The sequence below is a fragment of the Ceratotherium simum genome, chromosome 4, assembly GCF_057802395.1.
Source record: "Ceratotherium simum simum isolate JZ-2026a chromosome 4, ASM5780239v1, whole genome shotgun sequence".
In the NCBI taxonomy this organism is placed as follows: Eukaryota; Metazoa; Chordata; class Mammalia; order Perissodactyla; family Rhinocerotidae; genus Ceratotherium; species Ceratotherium simum.
The window spans coordinates 93520790-93548339 of NC_141903.1; the positions used below are offsets into that span (position 1 = coordinate 93520790).

General features: G+C 39.8%; 3 protein-coding genes across 5 annotated transcripts in view; 2 read left to right on the forward strand and 1 right to left on the reverse strand.

Moving 5' to 3' along the window:
- The window catches only part of RAD17 (RAD17 checkpoint clamp loader component), a 30076-nt gene extending 20645 nt beyond the window's left edge, over positions 1–9431 (reverse strand). For 2 of the 3 annotated variants that reach the window (XM_087430237.1, XM_087430238.1), the window contains exons 1-6: positions 9310–9431; positions 7981–8084; positions 5581–5838; positions 5013–5096; positions 1634–1790; positions 93–229 (exon numbers count right to left, since the gene is read on the reverse strand). In XM_087430237.1, coding sequence (XP_087286363.1) covers positions 93–229; positions 1634–1790; positions 5013–5096; positions 5581–5838; positions 7981–8084; positions 9310–9325 — 756 coding nt within the window. In that variant the 5' untranslated portion in view covers positions 9326–9431. The remainder of the gene's footprint in view (positions 1–92; positions 230–1633; positions 1791–5012; positions 5097–5580; positions 5839–7980; positions 8085–9309) is intronic. The other variant, XM_087430239.1, reaches the window with a different exon arrangement.
- A 261-nt stretch (positions 9432–9692) lies between these two features.
- Positions 9693–13105, forward strand: TAF9 (TATA-box binding protein associated factor 9). The gene is made up of 3 exons (NM_001286193.1): positions 9693–9793; positions 11165–11257; positions 12066–13105. The coding sequence occupies exon 3, from the start codon at positions 12083–12085 to the stop codon at positions 12875–12877; it is 795 nt and encodes a 264-aa protein (NP_001273122.1). The 5' UTR covers positions 9693–9793; positions 11165–11257; positions 12066–12082; the 3' UTR covers positions 12878–13105.
- AK6 (adenylate kinase 6) lies at positions 9693–24110 on the forward strand. Its single transcript, NM_001286190.1, has 5 exons — positions 9693–9793; positions 11165–11257; positions 19789–19847; positions 20155–20300; positions 23822–24110. The coding sequence occupies exons 1-5, from the start codon at positions 9766–9768 to the stop codon at positions 24012–24014; spliced, it is 519 nt and encodes a 172-aa protein (NP_001273119.1). The 5' UTR covers positions 9693–9765; the 3' UTR covers positions 24015–24110.
- The last annotated feature ends 3440 nt before the right edge of the window (positions 24111–27550 follow it).

Sequence of the window (27550 nt, forward strand, 5' to 3'; positions counted from 1 at the left end):
ACTATGGAGCGAGTAAACATCATTATCACATGAGACGTATCTTGCAATTGTTTACTCAATAGTTCTAGCAGGATTCCAAAAGCTGTCCTTACCTCAACCAGAATTATCTTCTTATCAGTTCTCAGATCATCTCCAAGCATTTGTAGTTTGTTATATTTTGTTGCTCTTAGTAGAAACTCTTTAAAAACTGCTATCTGAGACTGATAGGGAAATACATGGAAGCTTGATTCTGAAAGAAAACATATTTAACACTTTTATTTTCAACGAATTATATATACATCAATATCACGCATATACACGTAATATACACGTATACATTAATGAATACATTTACGTATACATGAATATATGAAGGAGGTCACAATACTGTAGACTGTTTTTTAAATATGCAAACCTGTTCAAATTTAAAATAGGATATTCATTTCAATAGAAAAGAGTCATTGTGCACAACAGTAACTTTTCTATACCAATGAATATAATACGGAGTCACTGACTTCAGAACACAGCTGTCAGTAGAACATTCACACAATTGGTAAAAATATTTATGACTTTGCCTACACGATGAAGACTCTCCAAATGAGTATGTGACTATAAATGAATTATTTTCAATAATAAAGGTTTAACAACAAAAAAAGAATGATTGATTAGTGAACCTGGGAATAAAGAAGTTCTCCGAAGACATGTTTTATATAGAAGACTGTTTACAAATAAAGACTTGCTAGATTGTCAAAAGTAATGTCACCGTTTAGAAAGCAGTAAAAATTTCAGGAGCGCGGGATCCCAGCAGCGTAAGGGTGTACATACTAAAGATACAGCATTCACAGAGCATATTAAAGAAGATTCCAGAAAAGGAATTTTGAGGAATAGTCCACATTAAAATAAAATTGTCCTTCTACGGAACTCCTTTCACTTCCAAGTGGCCCAGGAGATCTGGCTACCCCTCGTTTAGTTACCTACAGTAGCAATAAGAAAAAACTATGTAAGTCAGAAACGATGGTTCTGGAGTACATAAGCATACATGTGAAGTTATAATGTACTACATCTTTAAATTGGTACCATTATTATTTTTGGATGTTTGCCTTAAGGCCTCCTTCCAAATTCCAAAGACAGTCTTTGCCTTATGCTTTGATTTGATTCCAACAGGTCTGACTTAAGCTCTCTAGTTTGGAGGCAAGTTTCTTTACCACATCTTAAGGCCTGATTTACATTTAAACAAAAAGATTTTATTTACACTAATTTCCTAGCCAGAGTCTGGAAAAAAGTACATAAATAATGCAAACAGATTAGCTCATTATCTAACAACACAGTTAAGAGTACGCCTCAAAGAATCCCACCCTCCTCTACCGGAGGCACCTTTCCCTGCCTTCTCCTGAAAGGACTTCTCTCTGAACTGCGAACCATGGGAGAAAACACACCCATAGAGTTTCATCTGACTGCTACTCTGACTTCGTGAAGCAGCTGGTAGTGGGCAGACGCCAATCTACTACAGGAGCGGCAATCTATACCTTCCTCTCAAAAACACAGACCCAAAGGATCTTAGGAATCTTAAGGATATAGATGGGGAGTTTGTTTCCAAACTCCTTTAAGCACAGACTCTCCCCAGTATTTCCACTACCTTCACAGCAAACCTTACCAGAATTAAATATCTCCTTGAAATCATCTTTTTGGAAGTCTGGTAAAATTGGATTAATCCACTCTTGTACTTGAATACCATGCTCCTTTGATAATATTTTTATAGTTGTTGTTTTTCCACATCCAGGAGGACCTGTTATTAATAAAATGGATCCACCCTGAAACCAAATACAAACATTAATTAAAAATCAAAATCATTGGAATACTAGAATATTATGTATGAATTTTCTTTCTAAATATTATTTACTGAATGTCTGGTATAAGCAGACTAAATTTCACAATGATGGTAGCTGGAATGAACAAATTTTAGATAAAATAAGAATCTTATTTTATCTAAGTGTAGCTTCTGATAATTCTTCAATTCTTGCATTATGTCCTTCCCAAGGACCACTTAGTAGCCAAATTAAAACTAAACTTCAGCTAGATTAAGAGGTAGCATCTGAAATAAATATTTTTAGAGGTTACCTGAACTCATTAAATTCAATCTCTCTGGATTATATACTTTAATATTATACTTCTTCTTCTTATGGAAATATTATTATTCTTAATACCATTCTTCGTCTTACGGAAAGACCTCACTTTGGATATCAGATTCTTTAAGAAATGGGTATTAAGAAACATATTTTTAATGGAGATAGGACTTTAACGAGAGATTAGAGGTTGTAGGTCCCAGTAATACTCCCTTACACAGTAAATCTGATCAAGAAGTTAAAGCTCAAAACATATCAGGGCGTTCCTACCTCCAACGGGGGCTGTGACCCTCATGTGCTTACCTTTAGGAACAAGAGTAAGGACGGGCCTGTGTGCTCAGACCCGGGAGAGAGCCAGTTCCACTATTTAAAGGGACGTGTACGAGAGTGACAGCGCTACTGGCCACGAGTTGAGTCTTAATGATTCAATAATATATGTTAAATAAGGTGTCACACAGAACACATATAACACAAGGTTATATATTGATGGGTTGACGCAAATGTGACCAGAGGAACACTAGTATTGGCAGGAACTTAACTCTATATTTCTCTTAGGAACAATGGTCCAGTGTTTGCTAATTCTTTGCTTGCAGTAACTTTACAGAACATAACTAATGCAAATAATGGGAACTGACTGCTTCCAAGTAGACTATTTTTAAAAAAAGACGAGGAAGGTCAAGCATGGGCGGCCGTGTATTTTTCTCGTGTAATAGAGTTGAGCATCTGTTTTCTGACACAGTGACTAGAGCCACAGAGCAAAAGTTTTGCTTCCAGTAGGAGAACTGGGAGGTAGTCTCCTATCACAACACTGAAATGTAACCCCTGCTGTCTACATCATAAGAGAGTTCTATGATATTGTGAAGGAAAGAAGCTGCCCTGAAAAATTAAACTCAGCAAATATCTGAGGTACTTAAATTCTAAAAAATAATAATTTTAGCTTGCTCATAGAGAAATCTAAAAGTTACCTCATTTTTTAAAATAAAAATGTCTTGTAATTACTGACATCATTGAAACTTTTGTATAATAAAAGAGCATATGATTGGTTCAAGTCCAACTTCTTAGAGGGAAGAAGCTTTTAAAACTGTAGCGAAAATACTTTCCCCAATACCTACGTATATACACACACACCTAAATTCATCCAATTCGTAGAATAATAACAGTAACACATGTAGGTTTAAAACATGATAATGTTTACACTAAAAAAAGTACAGATAAGTGAGAAAACACAGTGGACACTAAAAAATATAAACTATTAGCTGGGCTAACCAAACAAATCAATGAGAAACAGCCCGGAGGTAAGAGGCACATCAGGGCAACTGCCCAAGAATCTGCAAAGAGAAAGGAGAGATTTTATGAGCCAGCAGAGGAAGACTAACACTGACACCGAAAATGCACCTTGAATACATTATCTAAACCCTAACCAGAGGGTTAGATCCACAAGCCATACAGGAAGGACCCTGATTCAAAAGAGAAGGATCTGTTACCCCTGGAGGAAACCAGAACACCAACCACTTCATCTCAATGTTGAAAATTAACGGGAATGACTGAAAATTTATCCTGTCCTTCCAACTGAAACTGTATTTAAAGGTAACTACATAGCCCCAGCTAGTGACAGCAAACTTTTCTTTATAGAAAAATGCCAGCTAACAATTATAGAAATAATAATAGAATTTAAAAATCACCATTTCACAATCTTAACAAAATAACGGATTCAGGCAAGGACTGAACTTGGATGCTACAGCACTTATGTGAGACTGCTGGGGAAGTGGACACCTAGACGTTGCCGAGTGTCTCCCCACAGGTCACGTGCCAGTGTAACACCACCAGCTCCTCGATCTAGTGAGTAAACCGAACAGCAAAGATAGCAGCAGAACCAGACTTATTTTCTGATATGATGCAATATAACATATACACCATGACCTATACAGCATTCTTGCAAAAATGTTCAACTTGAGCCTCATCAAGCCCTTGATTCAAACTTCCAGGTTATAGGAAACATGGGACAGAACAAGTCAGTCATCACGAGGAGGAAACACCCTGACAAACCCAGAATGTGAGACTTCTACAGGTCCACTGGCCTGTGTCTTCAATAAGTCAATGTTGTGAAGAGAACGAGAGGGTGAAGGGGACTTCTAGATTTAAAAAGACCTAAGAGAGAGAACAACCAAATGCAATGTGTGGTCCTTGGTTAGATCCTGGTTGTAAGAAACCAGCTGTAAAAGACATTTTGGGGACAACTGGAGAAATGTGAATATGAACTGAGCATTAGCCAACATCAGGGAACTGCAGCTAATTTTGTTAGAAAGAATAATGGTACACATAATTAGAAAAATGCCTTTTTCTATCGAAACTTCTAAAAGTCTGACTGAAATGTCACGTTTATAATTTACTTTAAAATACTTAAGGAAGGAAATGATGGGTATATTTTGGGTATATAAGTATTCATTTGCTATTCTATTTTTATGTTTGAAGAATCTCACAATAAAAAAAGTACAAAAAGAGAGAGAGAATATTCTAGCTTGGCGGCCGATGAAAATTGTAGAACTAGGAAGTGAAACAAAAAACACAAGTGTAAAATGAATGATGACTGTTTTAGGCTATATTTAGTACAAAAACTAGTATGTAATTTGCCTGCTTGCTTCAGTGTGAGATAATTGGATGTACTAAATACACCAGCACCCTAACTGGTTTACTAGGCTTGATGTTGACGACAGGACATAAGAGGGAACAAGAAGTGCAGTGAAGGGGAAACTCAAGGCCCTGAGTCTCACTGAGGCCAGAAGTCGAGGCCAGAGAGCTTTCTCCTATGGGTGATCTAGACTTGGCTGAACACAGTCATCATAAAAGACAGCCAACTACAAGTCAGAGAAGCATCTGATGTTAAATATTTAAAACACTGTTCTTACTTACCTGTTTTGGTTGCCTTTCTAAGACTGCAGCTTTTAACCAGGTTTCAACTTCTTCAATTTTCTTTTTATGCACAGCAAGTTCATGCTAAAAATTTCAAGTTTATTTTTAATGAAAAACCTAGCAAACAAGTAACATGATGTAGTAATAAAAAAGGTCCTTTTGATTATACTTAATTTTTTATATTGTTACCAATTCTGTTATGAATTTTGTTCTTAAGCTGACACTATTGTACGAAAATTCTGGGCAGGTTTGAAATTGTAAAGTTTCTTTAAATCCTAAAATACATTTTGCGAAGTGAATAAATAGGGAGGGATATTACATTTAGCAAAAAATAAACAGATCAATTCTATGCCGGGGTTAAATTAAATCTAAGACAAATAACCAATGGTACATCTTCAGAATAAGTTGAGAAAATCTGAGCCTTGGAACATAAAAAAACCTAGAAATTACTGTTTTTTTTCCTAATTCATTTAGACAGAAAGACTTTTATGAGTAATAATCTGAAAATGTACATCCCCCTCCTTCCTGAAATTAAATTACGTAGACTTGTTGGCACGCTATTTAGTACCTGAGTTTCTGGTTTGTATTTGTCCACCCATGGTTCATTTTCAGACAGATATTCTTTTGGATTTTCTAGACCATAAACCTGTTCTGAGGAAGACAGTTTTCCTCTTTTTCTAGCTGGAAATCTGCTACTTTCTAATGTGGAAGGCACATTTTTTCTTCTATGACTTGAGTTATTCACACCAAATGATGTAGCAGTAACAGCAGAGATGCCTGTATTCCCCGAAAAATCATCAAATGATGGGTCTACCCAATCTGTTACCTGAAAAAAAGAAATCATGTAAATATTATTACATTTTTTTGCATCTATTTGCTATATAACTGAACTACTCTGCAAAAAAATATATTCACATATTTGCAACATTTAAAATAAAAACCTCACGAATTAGCTCTTTAAAGAAAACTATCTCTATATTTATTAGTTATTTTTCTACCTTACAATAAGTGCAAATGCGTACTTGTCTACTTGACCATGGTAATGATGAATGCTATATAAAGGAATAAAGAATACAAACTTAATTCTTTTTATTAATTGTAATCTTCCCAGGATAAAGAGTAGGCTGATTCTTTTTAAACTCATTTGTAGGACTGAAACATAAATATTAAAATTACCTACCAAGAGAAGCAAAACAAGATAAAGAAATAAACTGACATTACTCTAACCATGTACAAAGGTAAGAGGAGTAACGCTCTGCCTTGACCAGGTTAATACGTTCACAAACTAAGAATCATTTCATACATCCAAATAATCCCTATCTGCCTTAAGACTCTGTGAAGATACAGTCTAAGAATCCCGATGCTATGAATAATTCGTAATTATGACTTGATTACATTTTTCTTCAGCCCATGAAGCAAATAATATTTTTATAAAAGGGAGGCAAGCTTTCCAGGGAGGAAGATTTGTCAGATTTGTCTAGGAAAAAGAGTACTGGAGCAATTGAGCAGGGCAATCAGTGACTTCTATTTCATGCTCTTTTGGTTTGCACAGAGTGCTCACCTTTCTACATCTCCCTCCATCATTTCCTTTTCTTTCAAATTCTTGGTAAGTGTACAGAGAAAGATGATGAATGGAGCAATTTTAACCTAAAAATATCTAGGAGTTTTTTTTTTCTTTTGTGAGGAAGATCAGCTCTGAGCTAACATCCATGCCAATCTTCCTCTTTTTGCTGAGGAAGACTGGCCCTGGGCTAACATCCGTGCCCATCTTCCTCTACTTTATACGGGACGCCGCCACAGCACGGCCTGACAAGCGCTGCATCGGTGCGTGCCCGGGATCTGAACCCAGGCCGCCAGCAGCGGAGCATGCACACTTAACCGCCACACCACACAGGGCTGGCCCCAAAAATATCTAGGAGTTTTAAAAAGGCTTTTTAAAAATTAGAATTTTTAAGATGTGTTTTCTTAACTTTACAACAGAATAAATCTAGAAAAATCTAGCTTAGTACCTGGCTTTTGAAATTCCCTGCCTGGCTAATAAGTGGGAACCAAGATTATATTTTCCTTGAAGAATACTCAGCCATAGTTGTGAGTCATTTATTAGATAATGCTCCTTTCTGGGAGAAAAAGAACCAGAAATTGGAGCTGAAAGAAGGCTCAGGAGAAGCAAGCTGGGGCTTATAAGTATTTTATGAATGCAAAGTCACACTTCATTCCTCTTTTAAGGAGAGGATTAGGAATATTATCAGCAGTGGGTAAAAAAAATGAAAACCTCTGGGAGAAAATTTTAGGCATAGCCACCTAATTCATTTCCTCTCTCAAAAGACTGTCACTATGCTACAATTTTGGGCCCTTTCCTCTATTTTTAAGAGTACATAAAAATATTATGTTACAGTAAACCTTTTGATAACAATTCTGATCTGCATGTTACTTATACATTTTATAGTTTTCTTACATAAATGTGGACTCCCACTGACTAAAAAAAAAAGAGAAAGAGAAACAGCAAAGTTAAATAATTTACTTAAGATCAGAGAAAAATTGGATCCACCACTAAGCAAATAGCTACCTTGCACATGAGTATGACACTGTCTCACCCACAACCCACTCCACCCCCTAGCCTTGCTGAGAAACTGGCACACTGAACCACATGAGTTCTAAGAGGCAGAGCCTGTTATTAAGCTTTAATACCAACTACAACTCAATTTATATTTCTTTCTTCCACTGCTCTTTCATTCAAGAGTTTTTAGCCTTTTCTTTGTGACTGGGATCGTAAATGCTTTTTCAAAACTAACGTTGCGCTTTTACTGTACACTTATTTCACAACTTATTGTTAGATTTTTTTAAGTCAATAATCACAACAGATACTGGGCACCATTGCTGTGATAGCAGTAATAAGTCATTAAGAACATATACAAAAATTATAATTCTTTTTGGGCAATTATTACATGACCATTTTAGTGTGTCATACCTTTGTGGAAGATACCTTTGGTCTAAGAAAAGTTTTTGACATTATAAACTTTGATAGTTCCCATCCGTAGTATACAACCTGTAGTACATTAAAGTATAACTCACCTAGGGAAAAAAAGAAAGGAAAAAAATCTTAAATTAAGAAAAACTGTAAAACAGCAGTACAGCAAGTAATATACACTGATATAATCAACAGCATAATAAAGTTAAGGCTCAAGAACTAATGAAAGAGAACATAGTAAACACAGGCAAAGCAAGAAATCAAAATAACCAAAGTAAATTTTACTTTTAATGACTGTAACTGTGTCAATCTATTTGTGGTGTTATAAATGTAAAGTTTTTCATATGAACTCAATAATGTATTGGAGAAAACAGAAAAACCACATTTGTGTACCTCCCTTTTGTCATTAAGAAAAATTAGACAACTCTATTTGCGCGGTTTTTATACCGAAAATCAAAATTTCCTTCATTTCAAATTATTTGCAGTTTTTCATTTCCAAAATTTCAAAAAAAACCCCACTATACAATGAATTGAGTCTTATCACTTACTTTAAGTCTTACTGTAGGTTTTTTCTACAACATATGTTTTCCTTATTTGAGCATTATTAGGAATTTTTTTGGTAATATTGTGTTTCCCGACTTTCATAATTCTTCAATGTTTAGACAAACTAGTGAATTCACCAATTTTAAGTTAGCCAGAAGGAAAGTTTTTTAAGGTCTACAAACTTATAAATTAGAAGGTGTACTAAACTTTTTTATAGTTTGGAGGCACACAGTTTACAATGTGTAAATACTTCCACACAGTAGAAAACAAGTCGCACACACACAAATCGTGCACGATTAGAGAGCTTTTGCTCTGGAGTTCCAAAGAGGTACAAAGGTGGAAAAAACACCTATTTGAGGAATACAGTTGGCAGGTCGAAATAAAAGACGCAGACCGTTGTACGGTCAGGACTCCAGCCGCTCTCTGAAAACAAGACTGACAGTTCCCTCCTCCCAAAAGCAAATAACTGTCGCTGATGATGCCAAGTTCCTGAAATGAGACGTCAGAGGTAGGAGAGACCTCAAGAATACTTCTGGCAGACGCCCCCCCGCCCCCCCCGCCACTGCACAGGGCATATTAAGCTCAGACATTCATCCAACGTAAAGCTGCTTATCAGCGGAGCGCCGCGACGAGCCCGCGGGCCCGGCTCCAGGACAGCGCTCTGCACCCCCACAAGTCTCACCCCCAAATGGGATGGGCAGGTCGGGGGGAGGAGCGACGAGGGCCCGAGAAGCGGACTCGCGCCTTTGAACACACAACACCACAGCCGCAGCCGGGCAGTCTTACTTGCCGGGAGCTGCATCCCCTCGCGGGCGCAGGGGAGCGGAAGAGCCAAGGCCCTGCTCCAGGCGGAGGGGCAGCCACAGGGCCCTCCCCGGGATCAGCGCCGAGCCTCTCGGAGGACCCGCCTCCCGGGGACCTTCCAGACCGGTCGGCGCTTCCGCGACGCAGCCCAAAGGGCGGGGGCCGCCAACGGCGCGAGTGACTTAGGCGTTCAGCGCCCTGCCTGACCCACAGCGCGGACTCGACCTCTGTCCCTGCCTCGGACCCTGCGATGGAGGCAAGTCAGAGAAGGCCACGGAACCAATGGTTGGCGACTAGGGGGCGGGGACAGGCGGCGACCGCCGCGCGGGACCTTGAGGACCCCTTGGTCACAGGCACTCGCCGCAGCGCGCCCTTCCGGCTCCTCCTGTCGTGCGCAGGCGCGTGGGCCGAGGCGCCGGGAGTCGTCTCGCGGGGACTATGTTGCTTCCCAACATCCTGCTCACGGGTCAGGGCGCGCGGCCGGAGGGGCTGAAGGGGGGCTTGGAGAGCGCGGGCCGCGGGCTCGGAGCCTCGGGCGGGCTCGGGGCCTTCGCGCGGCGGGGCCGTTGTCGGGCCTCGTGGCGGGCTCGCGGCGGGGGCGGGGGAGGGCCGGCGCGTCGGTCCGGTGGGCCGAGGCCGGCCGCGGAGCGGAGGCGGGTGGACAGTGCCCGTCCGCCGCGCAGAGAGCCGCGGGGCTCCGGATCCGCTCCTGTTCGTGAGCGGCTGCTGTTGCTTCGGCGGCGGGGCGGTCTGTGGGGCTTCAGCGAGAGAGCGCAGGCGGCGTCTGCCCCCGGCGGTGTGTGGGCGGAGGCCCGAGGCCTTCCCGGCCGTCTGTCTTCTCGGTGCTGAGAGTCGGGTGAGGGGAGAAGGGTTCGCACGTTCGTGGCGGAGGGTGATTAATTTGCTGTGTGCGTGTGTTGTTAGCGTCCGAAGCTGTTTTCCCTTTTTTTTTCGAGAAGAAGGGGCGTCTCCTGAGCGCCTGTGGTCGCTTGTCGTGTAGAGATGCTGTGAAGCTCCCGGGCTGACCGCGGGGGCCCGTCGGGGTCTTTGGATCCGCGCTCAGGGCGCCTGTTATACGTGAGGGGCACTAAAATGCCGCCTGACGACTTGAGAAAATGTCATTGCTGGTCGTTTGACTTGGGAAAAGTTTTTTACGTTGTAGCAGCTAATAGCGTCATAGGAAAAGCTGATGGGTTTTTCTAATCTATCTGATCCATCAAGGACAAATCGAATAGGTGTAGGTGCTATGGCAACACATAGGAAAATTGAGACGCTCTTTGTGGAAACAAAGCAATAAAGTTTTATAATTTAGCAAAACATGAGCTTGTTGGCAGTGCACAAGTCCCGTCTGTTTCTGAGAGCTGCAGATCAGCCTCTCAACAAATCGACGTTTGGCCTTTAAAATTTTTTAAGGGGAAGATTTTACAATATCTGAATTGTTTGGGTCAGGCAGTGTCCTTGTTTTTTTGATATTAAGCCGTATTGTCAAAAGCAATTTTTCCATAAACAATTTCTTAATTTTTAAAAAAATTGAAATAAATGATAATTTATCTGAGATGGCTAGTTTTATTCTGGGAATTTCCATGGTGGTGGCAGGCAGTCTGAATTGGCATCAGAATCATCCAAGCCCCACTCCTCATAGACACACTGGGTGAGATTCTGACGTTCAGCATGCTTTGGGTAGTTTTGATTAGGTCATAGTGTATATGAATTCACAGAGGATTACTAATTAGGAAACTTTTCATTTCAGTTGTTAGGAACCTTAAGAAGGGCAGATGGGTGGCTAAAGTCTGATAAGTATTTCATAAACAGTATTTCTCTGTCGCTTGTCTTTCAGGTACTCCAGGGGTTGGAAAAACCACGCTAGGCAAAGAACTTGCATCAAGATCGGGACTGAAATACATTAATGTGGGTGATTTAGCTCGAGAAGGTAAGGGACACTTGTTAGATTTGTTTAAAAAAAAAATAGAGCGGAGTATTAGTACTATACTTGTGAGAGGGGACAAAAAGCAGAGAAAGATTGCCGTGAAGGAATTTATGCTCTGTTGGGGACCCATAGACATAGAGAATGTTAAGTGTCTAAATGCTGTGTCCTAGTTATTTTGACCATTACATTGCTACCCGCCCCGCCCCCATCTCCCCCCTAGTTGGCTAGTAGTTCTTGTGGACAGTAATGATTGGGAAGGCTCCCGTGAAGAGACTGGACTTAGGATAGATACATAGAACCTGAGCGTGAGGAAGAGGGAGAATGTTTTAAGATGGGTGAACGCAAAGATTTGGGTGGTGCTCAGCATATCTGTGGAGACAATGAGGATACTGGTCTCACTGGAAGGACTGGTTATTTTGAACTCAGGCACTAGGACAGGAATGTCCTGTGACGTTTTCTTAGATTAGTTTGATAGTTGCATGCCTGCACACAACTGCACGTATTCTGAAGTGAGACATGTTTTTACTTATTTTACCCCGTTTTACTCTGGTGTTTTATCACTCCCTTATGTGTGTCTTCGTATTTTTATAGTCTATAATGATTTTTACAGGGTAGAAACTTAGTAAATTTAAGTGAAGGGAACTTTATGTACCTCATTGAAATTAACAAGACTTAATATACATTTAAAAAATTTAAATACATTTTTAAAAATTTAACATATATTTAAAATTTTTAAGTTCCTGACAGTTGCTACTAAAGTAATAATTTCAGATTTGATCTAATGTACATATTTCTTTCAAATGATCTGAAGTCTGATCACCGGATAGCATGGAGTCTGGCAAGATGGCTTCTCCCAAGAGCATGCCGAAAGATGCACAGATGATGGCACAAATCCTGAAGGATATGGGCATTACAGAGTATGAGCCAAGAGTTATAAATCAGATGTTGGAGTTTGCCTTCCGCTATGTGACCACAATTCTAGATGATGCGAAAATTTATTCAAGCCACGCTAAGAAAGCTACTGTTGATGCTGATGATGTGCGATTGGCAATCCAGTGTCGTGCTGACCAGTCTTTTACCTCTCCTCCTCCACGAGATTTTTTATTAGATATTGCAAGGCAAAGAAATCAAACCCCTTTGCCATTGATCAAGCCATATTCAGGGCCTAGGTTGCCACCTGATAGATATTGCTTGACTGCTCCAAACTATAGACTTAAGTCTTTACAAAAAAAGGCATCTACTTCTGCGGGGAGAATAACAGTTCCGAGGTTAAGTGTTGGTTCAGTTACTAGCAGACCAAGTACTCCCACACTTGGCACACCAACCCCGCAAACCATGTCTGTTTCAACCAAGGTAGGGACTCCAGTGTCCCTCACAGGGCAGAGGTTTACAGTGCAGATGCCCACTTCACAGTCCCCAGCTGTAAAAGCATCCATTCCTGCAACATCAGCAGTTCAGAATGTTCTGATTAATCCATCATTAATTGGGTCCAAAAACATTCTTATTACTACTAATATGGTGTCATCACAAAATACTGCCAATGAAGCATCAAATGCATCGAAAAGAAAGCGTGAAGATGATGATGATGACGATGACGATGATGATGACTATGATAATTTGTAATGTAGCCTTGACGCTTGTAATGTGTATACTTGCTCTTGAATCCATTGTACTGAGATTAAGCATGCATGCTGATGTGTTAGAAAACTTCAGTACTATTTAATGAGTAAATATAGTTACCATACTTTTCAATTGAGATGTTGGATTCTTTTTAATAGGATTAGTAATGGTTTTTCATCAGCCGTTAAGTGTAAAAAATAAAGTTGTCATTCATCAGTTTGATTGTTGGTACTTTGACAATTATATGTTTAGAAGCACTTTCCCCCTCATTAGTAGAACAGGAGTAACAGTTGCAGTGACTTGAGGTTGTTCACGTCTATTCATTACCACTAATGTCACCAGCTGTGTAGGTCATAGTGCAGTCTGGTGTGTGAGTCACTCTTCTGGTCCGTTCTCTCAGACTGCACCAGTTTACGTCTTAACCATGTCTCCTTTTGGGTCGGCCACTTGGTCAGGATTTCTATTCAGAGTGAATCCTCATCTGTTTGGGTTTATCTTCCTCAATTGCCCACCTGCTTCCCAGGTCCAAGTTTTCTATCCCTTTGGTTATATTTAAGGACCCTTGGTGTTCCTCCCAGGATCTCCCCACTTTAAAAAATTTTTAAATGTTTTCCAGTATCCCTTTTTGCAGGTCAGTTTTGTGCATCTTTGTTGTCATATTCTTGATACTATATAAGTCAGTAGCATGCTCATGTTTTTAATTCGGCTCTGGCATTTAAATTATAGTTAATAAAATGTAGATCTTTGTTTGCTCTTGTACATAGCTAGTCAGTCTCCCTTTTATACCTTTATGAAATCTGTTTTGTTTGCCTGTTGAACTTTACAGTTTTCAACAAGTGATTTCAGAGTCACATACTCTGGTCAGTGTCAGTCATGTCTTCCAGTTCTGATCTGGCCCACTCAATTTAACATTTCTAAACAAAGTTGCTGTATAATCTCATGAGTAGCATTGAGAGTAACAGTAACACTAGACCACTGGGTCCTCTTCCTGTACTCACACCATTTTAGCCAGTTGTGTGTCTTCCTAATGGTGTTTAGTCCTAACCATCCTTTTTGTATTTTATTGATGAGATGATTTCAGGAGGTGGAATGGAAGCCTTAAGGGAGAAGTGTTGGTTTCTTTCCCTCCTATAATGCCAGATGAAAGATTTCTGGTCTGACTTGTCATGGTGTTAGTTGAGGTACTTTACAAGGTTTCTCATAATGTACCAGTTTTTTTTTTTTGTCCCAGATGCCATTTGAATATCTGGAAATTTTACTAGGAAATATTCTGAGACGTCCAGCTGCCTCCTTTTTTTCAGTGTGATACCTGTTAAAGGAAAGCATGCGATCCTATAAAGCAGTGGTTTTCAACAAGGGCTGACTTTGGCTTTCAGGGGACATTTGGCAACTTCTGGAGACGTTTTTGGTTGTCATGACTGGGTTTGGGGTTGTTGCTACAGATATCTAATGGGTAGAGGCCAGGGATTCTGCTGAATGCCCCATGGTTCACAGGACAGCCCTCCATCCCATAACAACTATCAGACCACAGTGTCAGTAGTGGCTTCAGTTGAGAAACCCTGCTCTAAAGAAATGAGACTTAAAACTAGTTTTAAACAAATAGCTTAAGTGGAATTTATTGCCATCCTAGTAATCATGTTGAATTGCTGTATTTGTAAGAGACCATCCTAAGCCATTTGGGACCAAGGCAGGAAAAATTAGGTGGGGAATTAGCTTAAAACTAATGGGAGTCCTAAGGGGTGTGACTAAGAAAGCTTTTCTGTACCTGCTTGTGCCGTCTCTCAGATTCCTCCTCGCTGCTGCCCTTCCCCTATGCAGTCATCAGTTACACTTTACCAGCGTCAGTAACTTTCCTGCCATCAGTTTATAATCTTCAGGCTCTGTTGCAACCCCAGGATGCCCATAGGTCTAGACAAGTAATGTAGCTACGTTGATGTCGGATCCATTCTAATAGAGGTTGCAAAGCATAGCTGGCCCTCAATACTTGTAATCTTCATCTGTTTCTAACCCAGGAGTCTACAAGCTGCTGCTGTTCTTATAGGAACCACTAACTAAGGACTAGCCCACAAAACCTGAAGTATTTACTCTCTGGCCCTTCATAGGAAAAGTTTGCCATCCCTGCCCTAAACCCGGTGTATCCTGTTTTTTTCCCTCTACTGAAAGCTACTACTGGAAGCCTTTGAAACTTACTTCTCTATGGGCCTCTCACCACATACCTTGTTCCCCGTGATTTCACTGCAGCCATCTTGTAATTCTGCCCCTCCCTCTAGTAATCTGATTCACTCAGGCCTAGTCACTCCTTTTTGCTGATGACTCTTAAATTTATAGTTAAAGCTTAGCCCAATTTCTAGACATGGACTAACTGTACCATTTGGATAGTTCCCAGACACCTCCAAATTAATATGTTTAGAAGGCACCTGCTCTGAAGTCATCCCTGACTACCTGCCCACTCCTGGTTCCTGTCCCCTACACATACAAACATGTTCACACTGCACTTGACCTCTAAACCAGGATAGTTTGAAGAATCCCCCTGGTGCCCCATCCCATTCCTGAGACCACTGGGGCTGTGTCCCTACGATGCCTCATCCCATTCCTAAGACCATTGGGGCTGAATTTCCTACTTTTTTTAGTATCCCTTCTACACCATCATTATGTCCTAAAAAAAAAAAAGGAGAGAGAATAACATGACTTGAACTTTTTACTGGTAAGGTCCTGCTCCTTAATGAAGTATAGGAGATTATGAACTGGCCTCAGTTTACCATCAGCCTTAGCTTGCGGCCACTGCCCTACGTCTCTTCAGTCCACCCACAGTGCACTGTTGCTCAAACACTGGGAATTTTCCGCTTCCATGCCTTTATACATGCTGTTCCCTTTACCTGTAGATGCCCTTCCTTCTCTGCCTTACAGACAACTCTGAAAGGCCCAACTCAGATGTCCCATCTCTGGCACCCTCTAACTTGTCTGAGCATAATTCATTGCTCTTCTCTCTACGTAGAAGGCCAGGTATCAAAGCACTCAATCCTAAACCAATTAATGTCTTGTACTAATTGCATTACAGTTGTAAGCTTCCTGTTGGATTGAGGTAAATGTGGCAAATGTGTTTCTAAAGGAAGGAATCTGAAAACGTTTTAAGTATTGGCAACAGCATCAAAATAGATAACCAGCACCCCAGTATCGTTAAAGAACAACTTTCAGGGGAATATGTAATAAATTCTAGGATGGCAGTTAAAGAAAACATCATGGTTTTATAGCTTGACTAATAACAGCTGGAAAGGTCTTTCAAGGTAAGAACTCAGCCTTTTAACTCTGGCCCCACAATCAATTTTTTTCTCCAAGTAATATATATTTAAAGAAATCATAAAACTTTGTTTAGAAAATTGATTTAATTTTCTAAGCTTTGGTGATTGAATCAAACCTTTTCATCTTTGCCAGATTAAGATTCTGTGTATAGACAATTATAAATTTGAATTCTAATTGGAACTTTCTAAAGTAGCATAACTTTTTTCTCTTTTTTTGAAATTTGAAGTGAAGTTTAGAATCCATCCATTTCTCTCCATTCCCTACCATACAGGTTATGGTCCTCACTCACCTAAAATTCTGCAGTACCTTAATATGCTATCCGGGCTTCTGGATTTGCTTCCTTCCAATTTGTTCTCCCACAGAAACCAAAATGATTTTTAAAAATTTGAAATTGATCATGTCATCTGCTTAAAATGCTTTAATGATTTTCCTTTGTCTTAGGACTTTATCCTAAGTCTAAGGGCCTAAAGCCTTCAAGGCCCTTTTTGATCTGGCCTCAGTTTACCTGACCCCTTACCACCTATTTTCTGGTTCTGAAAGACTTCCCTCGCATGAAAGTCCCTCTGCCTTTGAATAGCCCGTTTTCTCTGTTGAGAATAGTCTTCCCTACCTTTTTGCCCTCCTTAACTGCTTCAAGTCTCCGCTTAGAGGCAACTTCCTCCAGGAAGCCTCCCCTGATATCCCACGTTTATGTTCCTAATGTAATAGCTGTCCAAATAGCTATTGCTCCTATGGCACCATGGACCATAATGTTACAATATTATGTAATATATTTTGCTCTCTCATTCTGTTGTAAGCTCTCTGAGGAAAGGACTGTGGGTCTTCTGTTCATTTGTTCCCTATTGTGTCCTCATTACCCTGCAGTCACTGGCACATGGTGTTTGATAAATGAAAGTTTGAAATGAATGTTTGAAAGCTTGCATTACAGTATTTTATTAAAACATATTAACATGATTTAAGAAATGCTGCATTTCAGCATTGCAGTATCAAGACTTTAATTCTGAAAGTGAATATTGCAGTAGTTGTATTTCAGGCAGCATATGTTTTTAAAGATTTCACTACTCTTTTCAGAGTCAAATATTTAAAACATGAAGGAACCTCAGCATGTATCTACTCCAGACTCCCACACAGTACAGAATCAGCTGTAGATATTCTCAGATTTTGTGGCATTGTAAAAAAAACAGTATTGTAAAAATAATACACAGGAAAAGTACTCCACATTCTAACTTATTTCCATCTTTGTTTTTCTTCTAATCTCTGCCCCATTGCAGACAACTTTGAATTCTGCTTTTTTATATTTTACAGCTCATATCATAAGCGTTTATCATGTTGCTACCTAGTCTATACTACGTAGTGTTTTTTAACTACCTAATACTTATTTCCTTAACTTTATTTAATTACATATTTCATGAAGTTGGTAAACCAAGATTTAACTATTTCCCTATTGTTGAACATTTTTTATCATTTTATCACTTATATATTTTTTTCTGTTTAGAAATTAAATAGTAGAGGAAATCTCTGAATGGGTATGACTTTATTTTTTTTATTTTATTTTTTTTTCTAGGAAATGTGTTTTGTTTCAATTATCAATGAGAAAGAAACATTTTTTCATAATAACTGGTAAAATAATTCAATATAAATGCAACGAATTCAGTGTAGGACAATTGTCATTTTTCCATTAGGATGTGTCAATCAAATACACTTACTAAGACATTAGAAGTTGAAAACTGTCACTTTAGGTCAGCGTTGCAAACTGGTGGTGCTGTGTTTTGTTTGGACTGCACAATGTCGTTTCTTTAAAAATCAGACTTGAATACTTTTTTAAGTGTGGCATGTAATCTCTAATAGACCATGGACCCTACCACTCTGGACTGTTTTATGGTCAGCATGATCATTTATTTGCAAAATGGAATCTATTGAGTATTCAACTCCCACATTGTATCCAAGGCAACAATGTAATCATGGGCAACAAATATGACCGTAATCAAACGATCCAGAATATATCTGTATTCATTGTAGGGCTTTTGTTTGTTTGCTTTTGTTTGAATGGGTATGACATTTTAAAAATTATTTTTAAAATACATTTCCAGAGTCAATTTACTATTTACATGTATAACTAATATAACAGGCATAAAAAGGCTCATTTTAATTTGCATCTCTTTAATAGCTGGGAAAGTCCAACAGTTTTTCATGTTTGTTTATGAGTTATCTTTTATCTTGTGTGAATTCTTATTCTTTGTTAAACTACTTATTTATATCTTGATTTTTAAGGCCTTCGTATAATTTACATTTCAGTCCTTTGTCCTACTACAACATATTTCTCCCAGTCTGTTCTTTTTCTTTTTTTTAAATTCAAGTTATAGTATTTTTCATTGAATGGAGATTTAACATTTTCTATGTTTGAATTAGTCGTTTTATTTCTTCACAAACTTAAATGAATCATTCCTTTATAGCTGAGATAAATTTCCACTGGTTATCTTTGGAATTAAGAAATTAGCTCTAGCTCCGCCTAGAGTTTGTGGTGTGAAGTGAGAATTTAGATTGTTTTCTAAATTGTTAACCAGTTTTCCCCACACCAAGACAGTTTTCTTTTTTAGGCTGATAGAGTTTCTGGTAAGTGAGCAGGAACCCAAGGAGGGGGAGGCCACACTGCGGGGTGGAGAGGTGGCTCGCGTGCCCAGGGTCAGTCCACGGACCCTCCCGGTGAGACCGAGTTACAGCTGCCTCTGTGCCTTCCACTAGCCCTCAGGACTGCCCTTTGTCACTGCAGAGCTCATGCTCCCTTTAACCTAGTTTCAACCTATGCTGAAATATTAAGGGGAAAGAGGTGCTTTTAGAGATGGCTAAAGGATGAGCTAAGCCTGCCTTATTACAACCTCCTGGGGATTCAGGGGAGGGTGGATTGATATGGCTCACCTTTTGAAGTAAGGCTTCCCTTGAAAGCCAGCTCTGGTTTGTCGGAAAGTTCTTATGTTAGATTGAAGTCTGCCTTCTTTATAATTGCTCATCATTCTTGTTTTGCCTTTTGAAATAAGACATTTAACCTTTGGCTTTTTGGGATACTGGAAAACTACAAGATACTGTTCAGGAGCATCTGGGTACTGACTTTCCTTCCCCAAACCCCATGAGGATGTGACTTCAGTGACAGAGGGTGCATTTCTAGAATTGAGAACCTGTTGTTGCCTTGAATAAGTTCCCATGCCCTTGGCCTAATAAATTTGGGGCTTACTCTCCTGTTAATGTGTGTGAGAATGTATCTGTGTGTCCCTCTTCCCACCAATCTGTAGCTCAACAAAAATAATGCAGTCCTCTTCTGCTAATAGCCTCAAAAATTCTGCAGTTGGCTACTACTCATTCTTTCTAGTTGGCTTCAATTTTGACAGCTAAGATGGTCTCGGACATATTGCGATCCAAGTTGCCCTCTAGACAAAACTCAGATTTACCCGCATGGCTCTTTATATTTGGTATCCAAGTCACATCTATTGTGTTAGTGCCCTCTTTGTCTCTGAAAGAGTACTTGATGATGTATTTCCTTTCCTAGAGTCTAGAATTAATTGAAAATTGCAGTTACTTAGAAAATACTGCTTTAACAAGGCAACATAAATCTCTTCTAGGGCAGCTGTATGATGGCTATGATGAGGAGTACGATTGTCCCATTTTAGATGAAGATAGAGTAAGTGCAATTTTTTAATAAAGTATACTTTTTTTTTTTTTTGGTGAGGAAGATTGTCCCTGAGCTAACATCTGTGCCTGTCTTCCTCTATTTTGTATGTGGGACGCCACCACAGCATGGCTTGCTGAGCGGTGTGTAGGTCTGCGCCCGGGATTCGAACCCGCGAACCCCGGGCCGCCAAAGCAGAGTGGGTGATCTTAACTACTACCTCACCAGGCCAGCCCCAAGTATACATTTTATTTTAACTTGATAGGAAAGTTGACCCCAGTTTTTTTAAAGAGTGTTGTTTTTTTTCCCTTTCTCACAGGTGGTTGATGAGTTGGAAAACCACATGCGTGAAGGTGGAGTTGTTGCTGACTACCATGGTTGTGACTTCTTCCCTGAACGCTGGTTTCATATAGTCTTTGTGCTGACAACAGATAACAGTGTATTGTACAAAAGACTCGAAACAAGGTAAGAAAGGAAAACATTGAATTCTTAAAGTGTTATATAAACTTTCATTCAGATCCTGAAATTGGCCAATACTACCACGATAAAGGGCTCTGTGTGAAAACGTGACTACTTTATTTGGTCTTTCATTATAAACCACATCTGTATGGTACCAACATTCTGCGTTTGTAAGACATGGGCAGTGGCTTATGACTGAGGAATGAAGGCCTCGGCTGACGGGTGGACTCACTAGAGTGTACCGTATCGCAGCCCTACGTGGTCATGCTTTTTCCCTAGTGTGAGACCTTGCTAGGAAGACAGACAAGCCAGTAACATATTCTTTGCTATTGAGTGAATATTACCAGCTGAAATTATCCTCACAACAGGAATGGGAGAGCCCATGAGAAACTAACAGGATAAATCAACATTTCACAACCTTTAAAGCATTTTTGAGTTAGTCCCTCCAAGAGAGCATCAGACTTGATCCAGAATAACCAAAAAAAGAAATTTTTATGGAAAACATTTTTCCATTGTCTTTTTTTAAAAATATTTATTTATTTATTTATTTTATTGTGAGGAAGATCAGCCCTGAGCTAACATCCATGCCAATCCTCCTCTTTTTGCTGAGGAAGACCGGCCCTGAGCTAACATCTATTGCCAATCCTCCTCCTTTTTTTTTTCCCCAAAGCCCCAGTAGATAGTTGTATGTCACAGCTGCACATCCTTCTAGTTGCTGTGTGTGGGCTGCGGCCTCATCATGGCCGGACAAGCCGTGCGTCGGTGCGTGCCCGGGATCCGAACCCCCGGGCCGCCAGTAGCGGAGTGCGAGCACTTAACCGCTAAGCCACGGGGCTGGCCCTCCATTGTCTTTTGATTCAAAGTGTGGGAAGGTGGGGCTTCTAAAGGAATTTTGAGGGCAGTCCCACCATTGGATGAGATACTTGCAAAATCCTTGCACAGAGGAAAATAGTAGTAAATATATAGGGAGAGTTAGGTTGGAGCTAGATCTAAAATGTTCATTATCTTTCTTTAGGTAGTGAAAGCCATTGAAAGTATTTGAACAGAGAAGTAATAGAGGCCATGTGGTACATATGCCTTTTCTCAAAGAAGACAATTTAAAATTTTTATTAAAAATCACTGTTTTATGTAAATAGCCAAAGATTGACTAAGGTATAAAAAGACTGAGAGACAACTAGTTTTTTTGTTTTTAGCCATTGAAAAGTTACAAAGTAATTGCCTTTAAAAAAAAAAAAAAAAAAGCTTTATTGAGGGGCCGGCCCAGTGGCGCAAGCGGTTAAGTGCACGCACTCCGCTGCGGCGGCCCGGGGTTCGCTGGGTTGGATCTCGGGCGCACACCGACGCACTGCTTGTCAAACCATGCTGTGGCAGCCTCCCATATAAAGTGGAGGAAGATGGGCACGGATGTTAGCCCAGGGCCAGTCTTTGTCAGCAAAAAAAGAGGAGGATTGGTAGATGTTAGCACAGGGCTGATCTTCCTCACAAAATAAATAAATAAATAAATAAAATTTAAAAAAATGCTTTATTGAGATAAATTCACATAGCATACAGTTCATCCATTTGAAGCATACAGTTCAGTGGTTTTTAGTATATTCACAGAGTTGTGCATCAATTACTACAACCAATTTTAGAAAATGTTCATCACTCCTCCCAAAAACCCATACCCATTAGCAGTCACTCCCCATTTCCCCGCAGTCCCTGGCCCTGGGCAACCAGTAATGTACTTTCTGTCTCTGTGGATTTGCCTGTTCTGGACATTTCATATAAATGAAATCATCCAATATTTGGTCTTTTGTGTCTGGCTTCTTTCACTTAGCATAATATTTTCAAGGTTCATCTGTGTTGTAACGTGTATCAGTACTTCATTTCTTTTTATTGCCAAATAATATTCCTGCTACATGGCTATACCATATTTTATTTATCCATTTATCAGATTACAGACATTTGAATTGTTTCTGATACCGAACCAAGTGGGCTCGTCTCCTGCTGCGTTAAATAAGACTCTACACCAGTGGAAGTTGTCTCACAAAGTAAAGAGTATTTGCAGCAAATAGGAGGCCATGAGGAATCATTTCCAAAGTCATGGCATCCCCAAACAAAGGGAAGCAGGAACTTTTATTTTGGTTGGGGAATGAATATTCAAAAGGGAGAGGCAGGTACACTGCAGATTATGGTAATAAGGCTTAATCTCCTCCTGAGGAGATCTTCACATTAAAAATAAGGCAAGGTCATGGGCATCGCTCTTGTAGGGAGGCTTGGTTAGCTTCAGGGTGGTTGCTGGTTGTGTCTCCTTAACATAAAAAAACAACTTGGAAAAACAGTTAAATGCTTCCAAACCCACCCTTGAGTTCCTCGGAGCACTAGTTGGTGATATTTCTACTTTTTGGCTATTATAAATGATGCTGTTGTAAACATTTGTGCACACGTTTTTGTGTGGACATTATGTGTTCATTTATTTCGGGTATGGAATTTCTCTAGGAATGGGATTGCTGGGTGATATGGTAACTATTTTTAGCCTTTTGCGGAACTGTCAGACTGTTTTCCAAAGTGGCTGCACCATTTTACGTTCCCAAGAGTAACCTGTGAAGGCTCTCGTTATCTCCACATCCTCGCCAGCACTTGTTATTATCTGTCGTTTTGCTTGTAGCCATCCTGGTGGGTGTGAAGTATTGTTTTGATTTGCATTTCCCTCATGGCTAATGATGTTGAGCATCTTTTCATGTGCTTATTGCCCATTTGTATATCTTCTTTGGAGAAATATCTATTCAGATCCTTTGCCCAATTTTTAATTGGTTATTCATCCTTTTTTATTAAGTTATAAGAGTTCTTTATGTATTTTAGATGCAAGTCCTTTATCAGATACATGATTTGCAAAAATTTTCTCCTATTCTGTAGGTTGTCTTTTTATAAAGAACACCTTTTAAGTAGTTCAGTTTAATTTTGATTGTTACAAGGTTTAACTACTTTGAATTTAGATTTTCCTTATCTTTTTCGCTGGCTAATTAATTGGCTAATTTACATATCTGCCTAAAGATTACATAAGTTAATTTTTCTCAGTGTCTTTGCAATTGGTAAAGTACAGATCCATCTGTGTGATCAAGTGCCCAGTTACTCTATAGTATTCCTGTCACATGCATCTCATTGTATTATATGCCACCTATTTGTTTTATCTGTCTGTATCCTAACTCCTCTCACTCTTTTGACGTCTAGGACCATAGCTATAGATTTCTTATCTATCTCGTAGCTCAGAATCTGGCTTGAGGTAGGTAGATATGTTTGCTAATTGAGTGGCTGACAAATTGTGGTGGAAAAAATTCAGACAAATCTAAACATTGGTCCTTAGTTTAACCCTCTTGTCAAAGAAGTCTTTCATATTTACGGGTCCCTGTCTATTTTCTCCAGGTAAAGAAACCACAAGAAGTATTTTTGCGTGGTTTTTCATGTGTTCAAAAGTGTCTAGTTTCTGGTATGTTCCTGAAACTCCAGTTAGTGCCATTCAGGTTGCTTACCTTCTCTTTGCCTTCTAGGGGTTATAATGAGAAGAAACTTAAAGACAATATTCAGTGTGAAATTTTTCAAGTTCTTTATGAAGAAGCATTAGCATCCTACAAGGAAGAAATAGTGCATCAGCTGCCCAGCAATACACCAGAAGATCTGGAAGATAATGTCAATCAGATATTGAAATGGATTGAGCAGTGGGTCAAAGATCACAGCTCTTGACTGACAAGACTGGCCACTTTGCAATCACTCTTGATGTCTCTCTGCCCACATCATATAAATTGTCCAGTTATCAGTAAAACTGTTTGAAGATGATCTCTTAAAATAAAGCTTAAGACTAAACATAAAGCATCAGAGTTTTCCATTTGTCTTTCTTTCTTTAAATTAACAAAAAGGGAATTCAAAAGGTGCAAAGGTACACTGGGAAGGTCGGCTTCCCTCCCAGGTGCCTGTTCTTTAGCCACCAGATGCCAGTGTCTAATTCGGTAGCATTTTCATCACCCCACCCAAAAGCAGTCCGCACCCGTTAGCAGTCCTTTCCCATTCTTCCCTTCTCCCAGCCCCTGGCAATCACTAATCCACTTTGTCTCTATGGATTTGCATATTCTAGACATTTCATATAAATGGGATCATACAATATGTGGCCTGGCTTCTTTCACTTAGAATAATGTTTTCAAGGTTCGCCACGTTGTAGCCTGTGTCAGTGCTTCATTCCTTTTTATGGCTGATACTCCACTGTATGTCTAGACCACATTTCGTTTATCCATTCCATCAGTTGCATAATTGGGTTGTGTCCACTTTGGGTATTATGAATTATGCTATGAATATTTGTGTATAAGTTTTCGTGTGGATGTACATTTTCAATTCTCTTGGGTATACACCTAGGAGGGAAATTGCTGGGTCATATTGCAACTGAGTTCAAGTTTTTGAGGAAATACCATACTGTTTTCCAAAGTGGTTGCATTATGGTACATCCCACCATCCATGTATTGGATCTAATTTCTCCACATCCTTGCCAACACTTCCTACTGTTCATCTGATAGCCATCCTGTGGATGCACAGCCATATTCATTTTGTTGTTTTTTTTTAAATAATTTTATTTATTTATTTTTCCCCCAAAGCCCCAGTAGATAGTTGTATGTCACAGCTGCACATCCTTCTAGTTGCTGTATGTGGGATGCAGCCTCAGCATGGCCGGAGGAGCGGTGCGTCAGTGCGCGCCCGGATCCGAACCCGGGCTGCCAGCAGCAGAGCGCGCACACTTAACCACTAAGCCACGGGGCCGGCCCTCATTTTGTTTTGATTTACATTTCCCTAATGGCTAATGATGTTGAGCCTCTTTTCATGTACCTATTAGTCGTTTGTATATCTTCTTTGGATCCCTAATCTTTTTAATGTTTGTATAGAATTCCATTAAGGATGTGCTATGATTGGTTTAATCCCATCCCAGTCCCCTGTTGATGGACATTTAGGTTGTTTCCAGCTTTTTACTATTAGAAACAATGATGCAAGAATGATAAGAAAGAATAACACATATTTTACTATGTGCCAGGCACTCTTTTAAACACATTCAAAAGTGAACTCTCTTAATCCACGTGACTACTCTCTGAGGTAGGTGGTATTATTATTTCCACTACAGGTGATGGAACAAAGGCACAGAAGGGTTAAGTGACTTACCCAGGATCACAGCAAGGAAGTATCAGAGTTAGGATTCCATCCTAGCAGGCTCTTACCATTAAGTTGTGCTGCCTCATGTGTGTGTAGCTTTGCACATGAGCAAGTTTATCTGTGGGACATTCCTGGAAGATAAGTTGTATGCAAACATAACATTTAGTAGATTCATTATAATAAACATAGATTGCCTATCATATGTGCAAGACTCAAGCAAATCACTGTGGCGGGGAAGACCTCCCAAGGTAAGCTCTTGACCTCCAGATGGTCTCAACCTGGTACACAGAGAAGATATGCACACACATGGACCCTTGAGACAAATAGGATATATGGTGAAAAATGCCCTAATGGAGATTCTAACATAATGTCAATGCGAATAACCAATAATCAATCTATAGATCAAAATAGAGGTGAGTTTAATATATGAACCAGTTTGGAGGACTGTAGCCCCCGAGAGCAAGCTCCACTGGGGCAGGAAGCACCCGGAGGAGCGAGGTGTATGGCGTGGTTAGATACTGTTTTGGAACAAGGAACATCAAACATGACAGGAATACTTTTTTTTTCTTTTTATTACAAAAGCTGTTTTGCTGTGTACACAGCAGGTCAATCTGACACTGGTTTCTGGGAAGGAATGCTTATCTTCAAAGAAATGCTGATCTGTGAGGGAGGCTTTCATCCCTATCTTTAAGGGCATCACTCTTGGCTTTGGGACACTGTAAATGTTTATAGCAGATGTACAATGCATGCTTGATAGGCTACGTCAGGCCATGCTGGAAAAAGAAGTTCAGGCTGAATCAGTTGTAAACCAAATGGCTTTCTCATATACCACAATCTATGTTACCTTTTCTTATTCCTTTTCATTTATTCCATCACTGTGAGAGAGGACAAGAGATACAAGCGATTTTCTATGAGTATCAGAAGAGGATAAATGATATGGGATGCAGTCCTTGTAGAATGGGTGTGGAGGTAGAGAAGGATTCCTTAGGCCAGGGTAATATCACAAAGGTACTCCCCAGTACCACCTGGGGCCAAATTGTGGATAAAACGAGGACGGTTACTCGCAGGGCTGTTGTAAGTGTCGAGTGAACAGTGCTCGGCACATAGGAAGCACCACATATGTTTCTGTTATGTTCAGTGGTGCTAATGGCTGTTGTGAGAAGACGGTATTCTCTTCACTATTGGGATAAACTAAATTCCCTGGCCTATCAAGTGATTACTAGTTGTCTTAATGCTAACACTGACTCATAATCATAGACAAGATTTTCCTTCCACAGAAGGAGATAGTGGAGCCTAGCAAAGACCTACACCTTTGGGAATTTGTGGTTATTAATATCCTCACTAATTTCAGTCCTAGGTTTTCATGTGACACTAGTGACAATGCTTTAACATCTTACAGTTGTTTGAAGAAGGTCTTAAAAATAATCCCATTTACTGTTTGTCTCTGGTTTTATTCAAACCTACTTCCTAACTTTTTATTTAAATAGGCTGATTTAAACCAAACTTGAGATAAAAATATACCAAATTTTTAATCTTTTTATATTTATGTAAATGAGACAATATGATTTATTCAGTTTCTCAAGAGCACCTTAGGATAACAAGCTTGATACATGCATAACCAGTGAGTGTTTCTCTTATGCCCTTCTTGGTATATTTTTATTTTTGTGGGCTTTGACTTAGTGATTTGGCCTTACTTCATCTATATTTTTTCTGCATTCTAAGCAAGTCCTACCACCAAACCCTACCAAGATTTATATTTGCCTGTCTTTAACACAAAAGTTGTAATAGGGGCCAAAACTGTTGAGAACCATTTATTCTTTCCCGTGGAGGGGAGAGAGAGCAAGGTGAAAAAAAATCACTGGGGCCGGCCCGGTGGCGTAGCAGTTTAGTGTGTGTGCTGCGCTTTGGTGGCCTGGGGTTCCCAGATTCGGATCCTGGGTGCGCACCGATGCACTGCTTGTCAACCATGCTGTGGTGGCGTCCCATACAAAGTGGAGGAAGATGGGCACAGATGTTAGCCCAGGGCCAATCTTCCTCAGCAGAAAGAGGAGGATTGGTGACAGATGTTAGCTCAGGGCTAATCTTCCTCA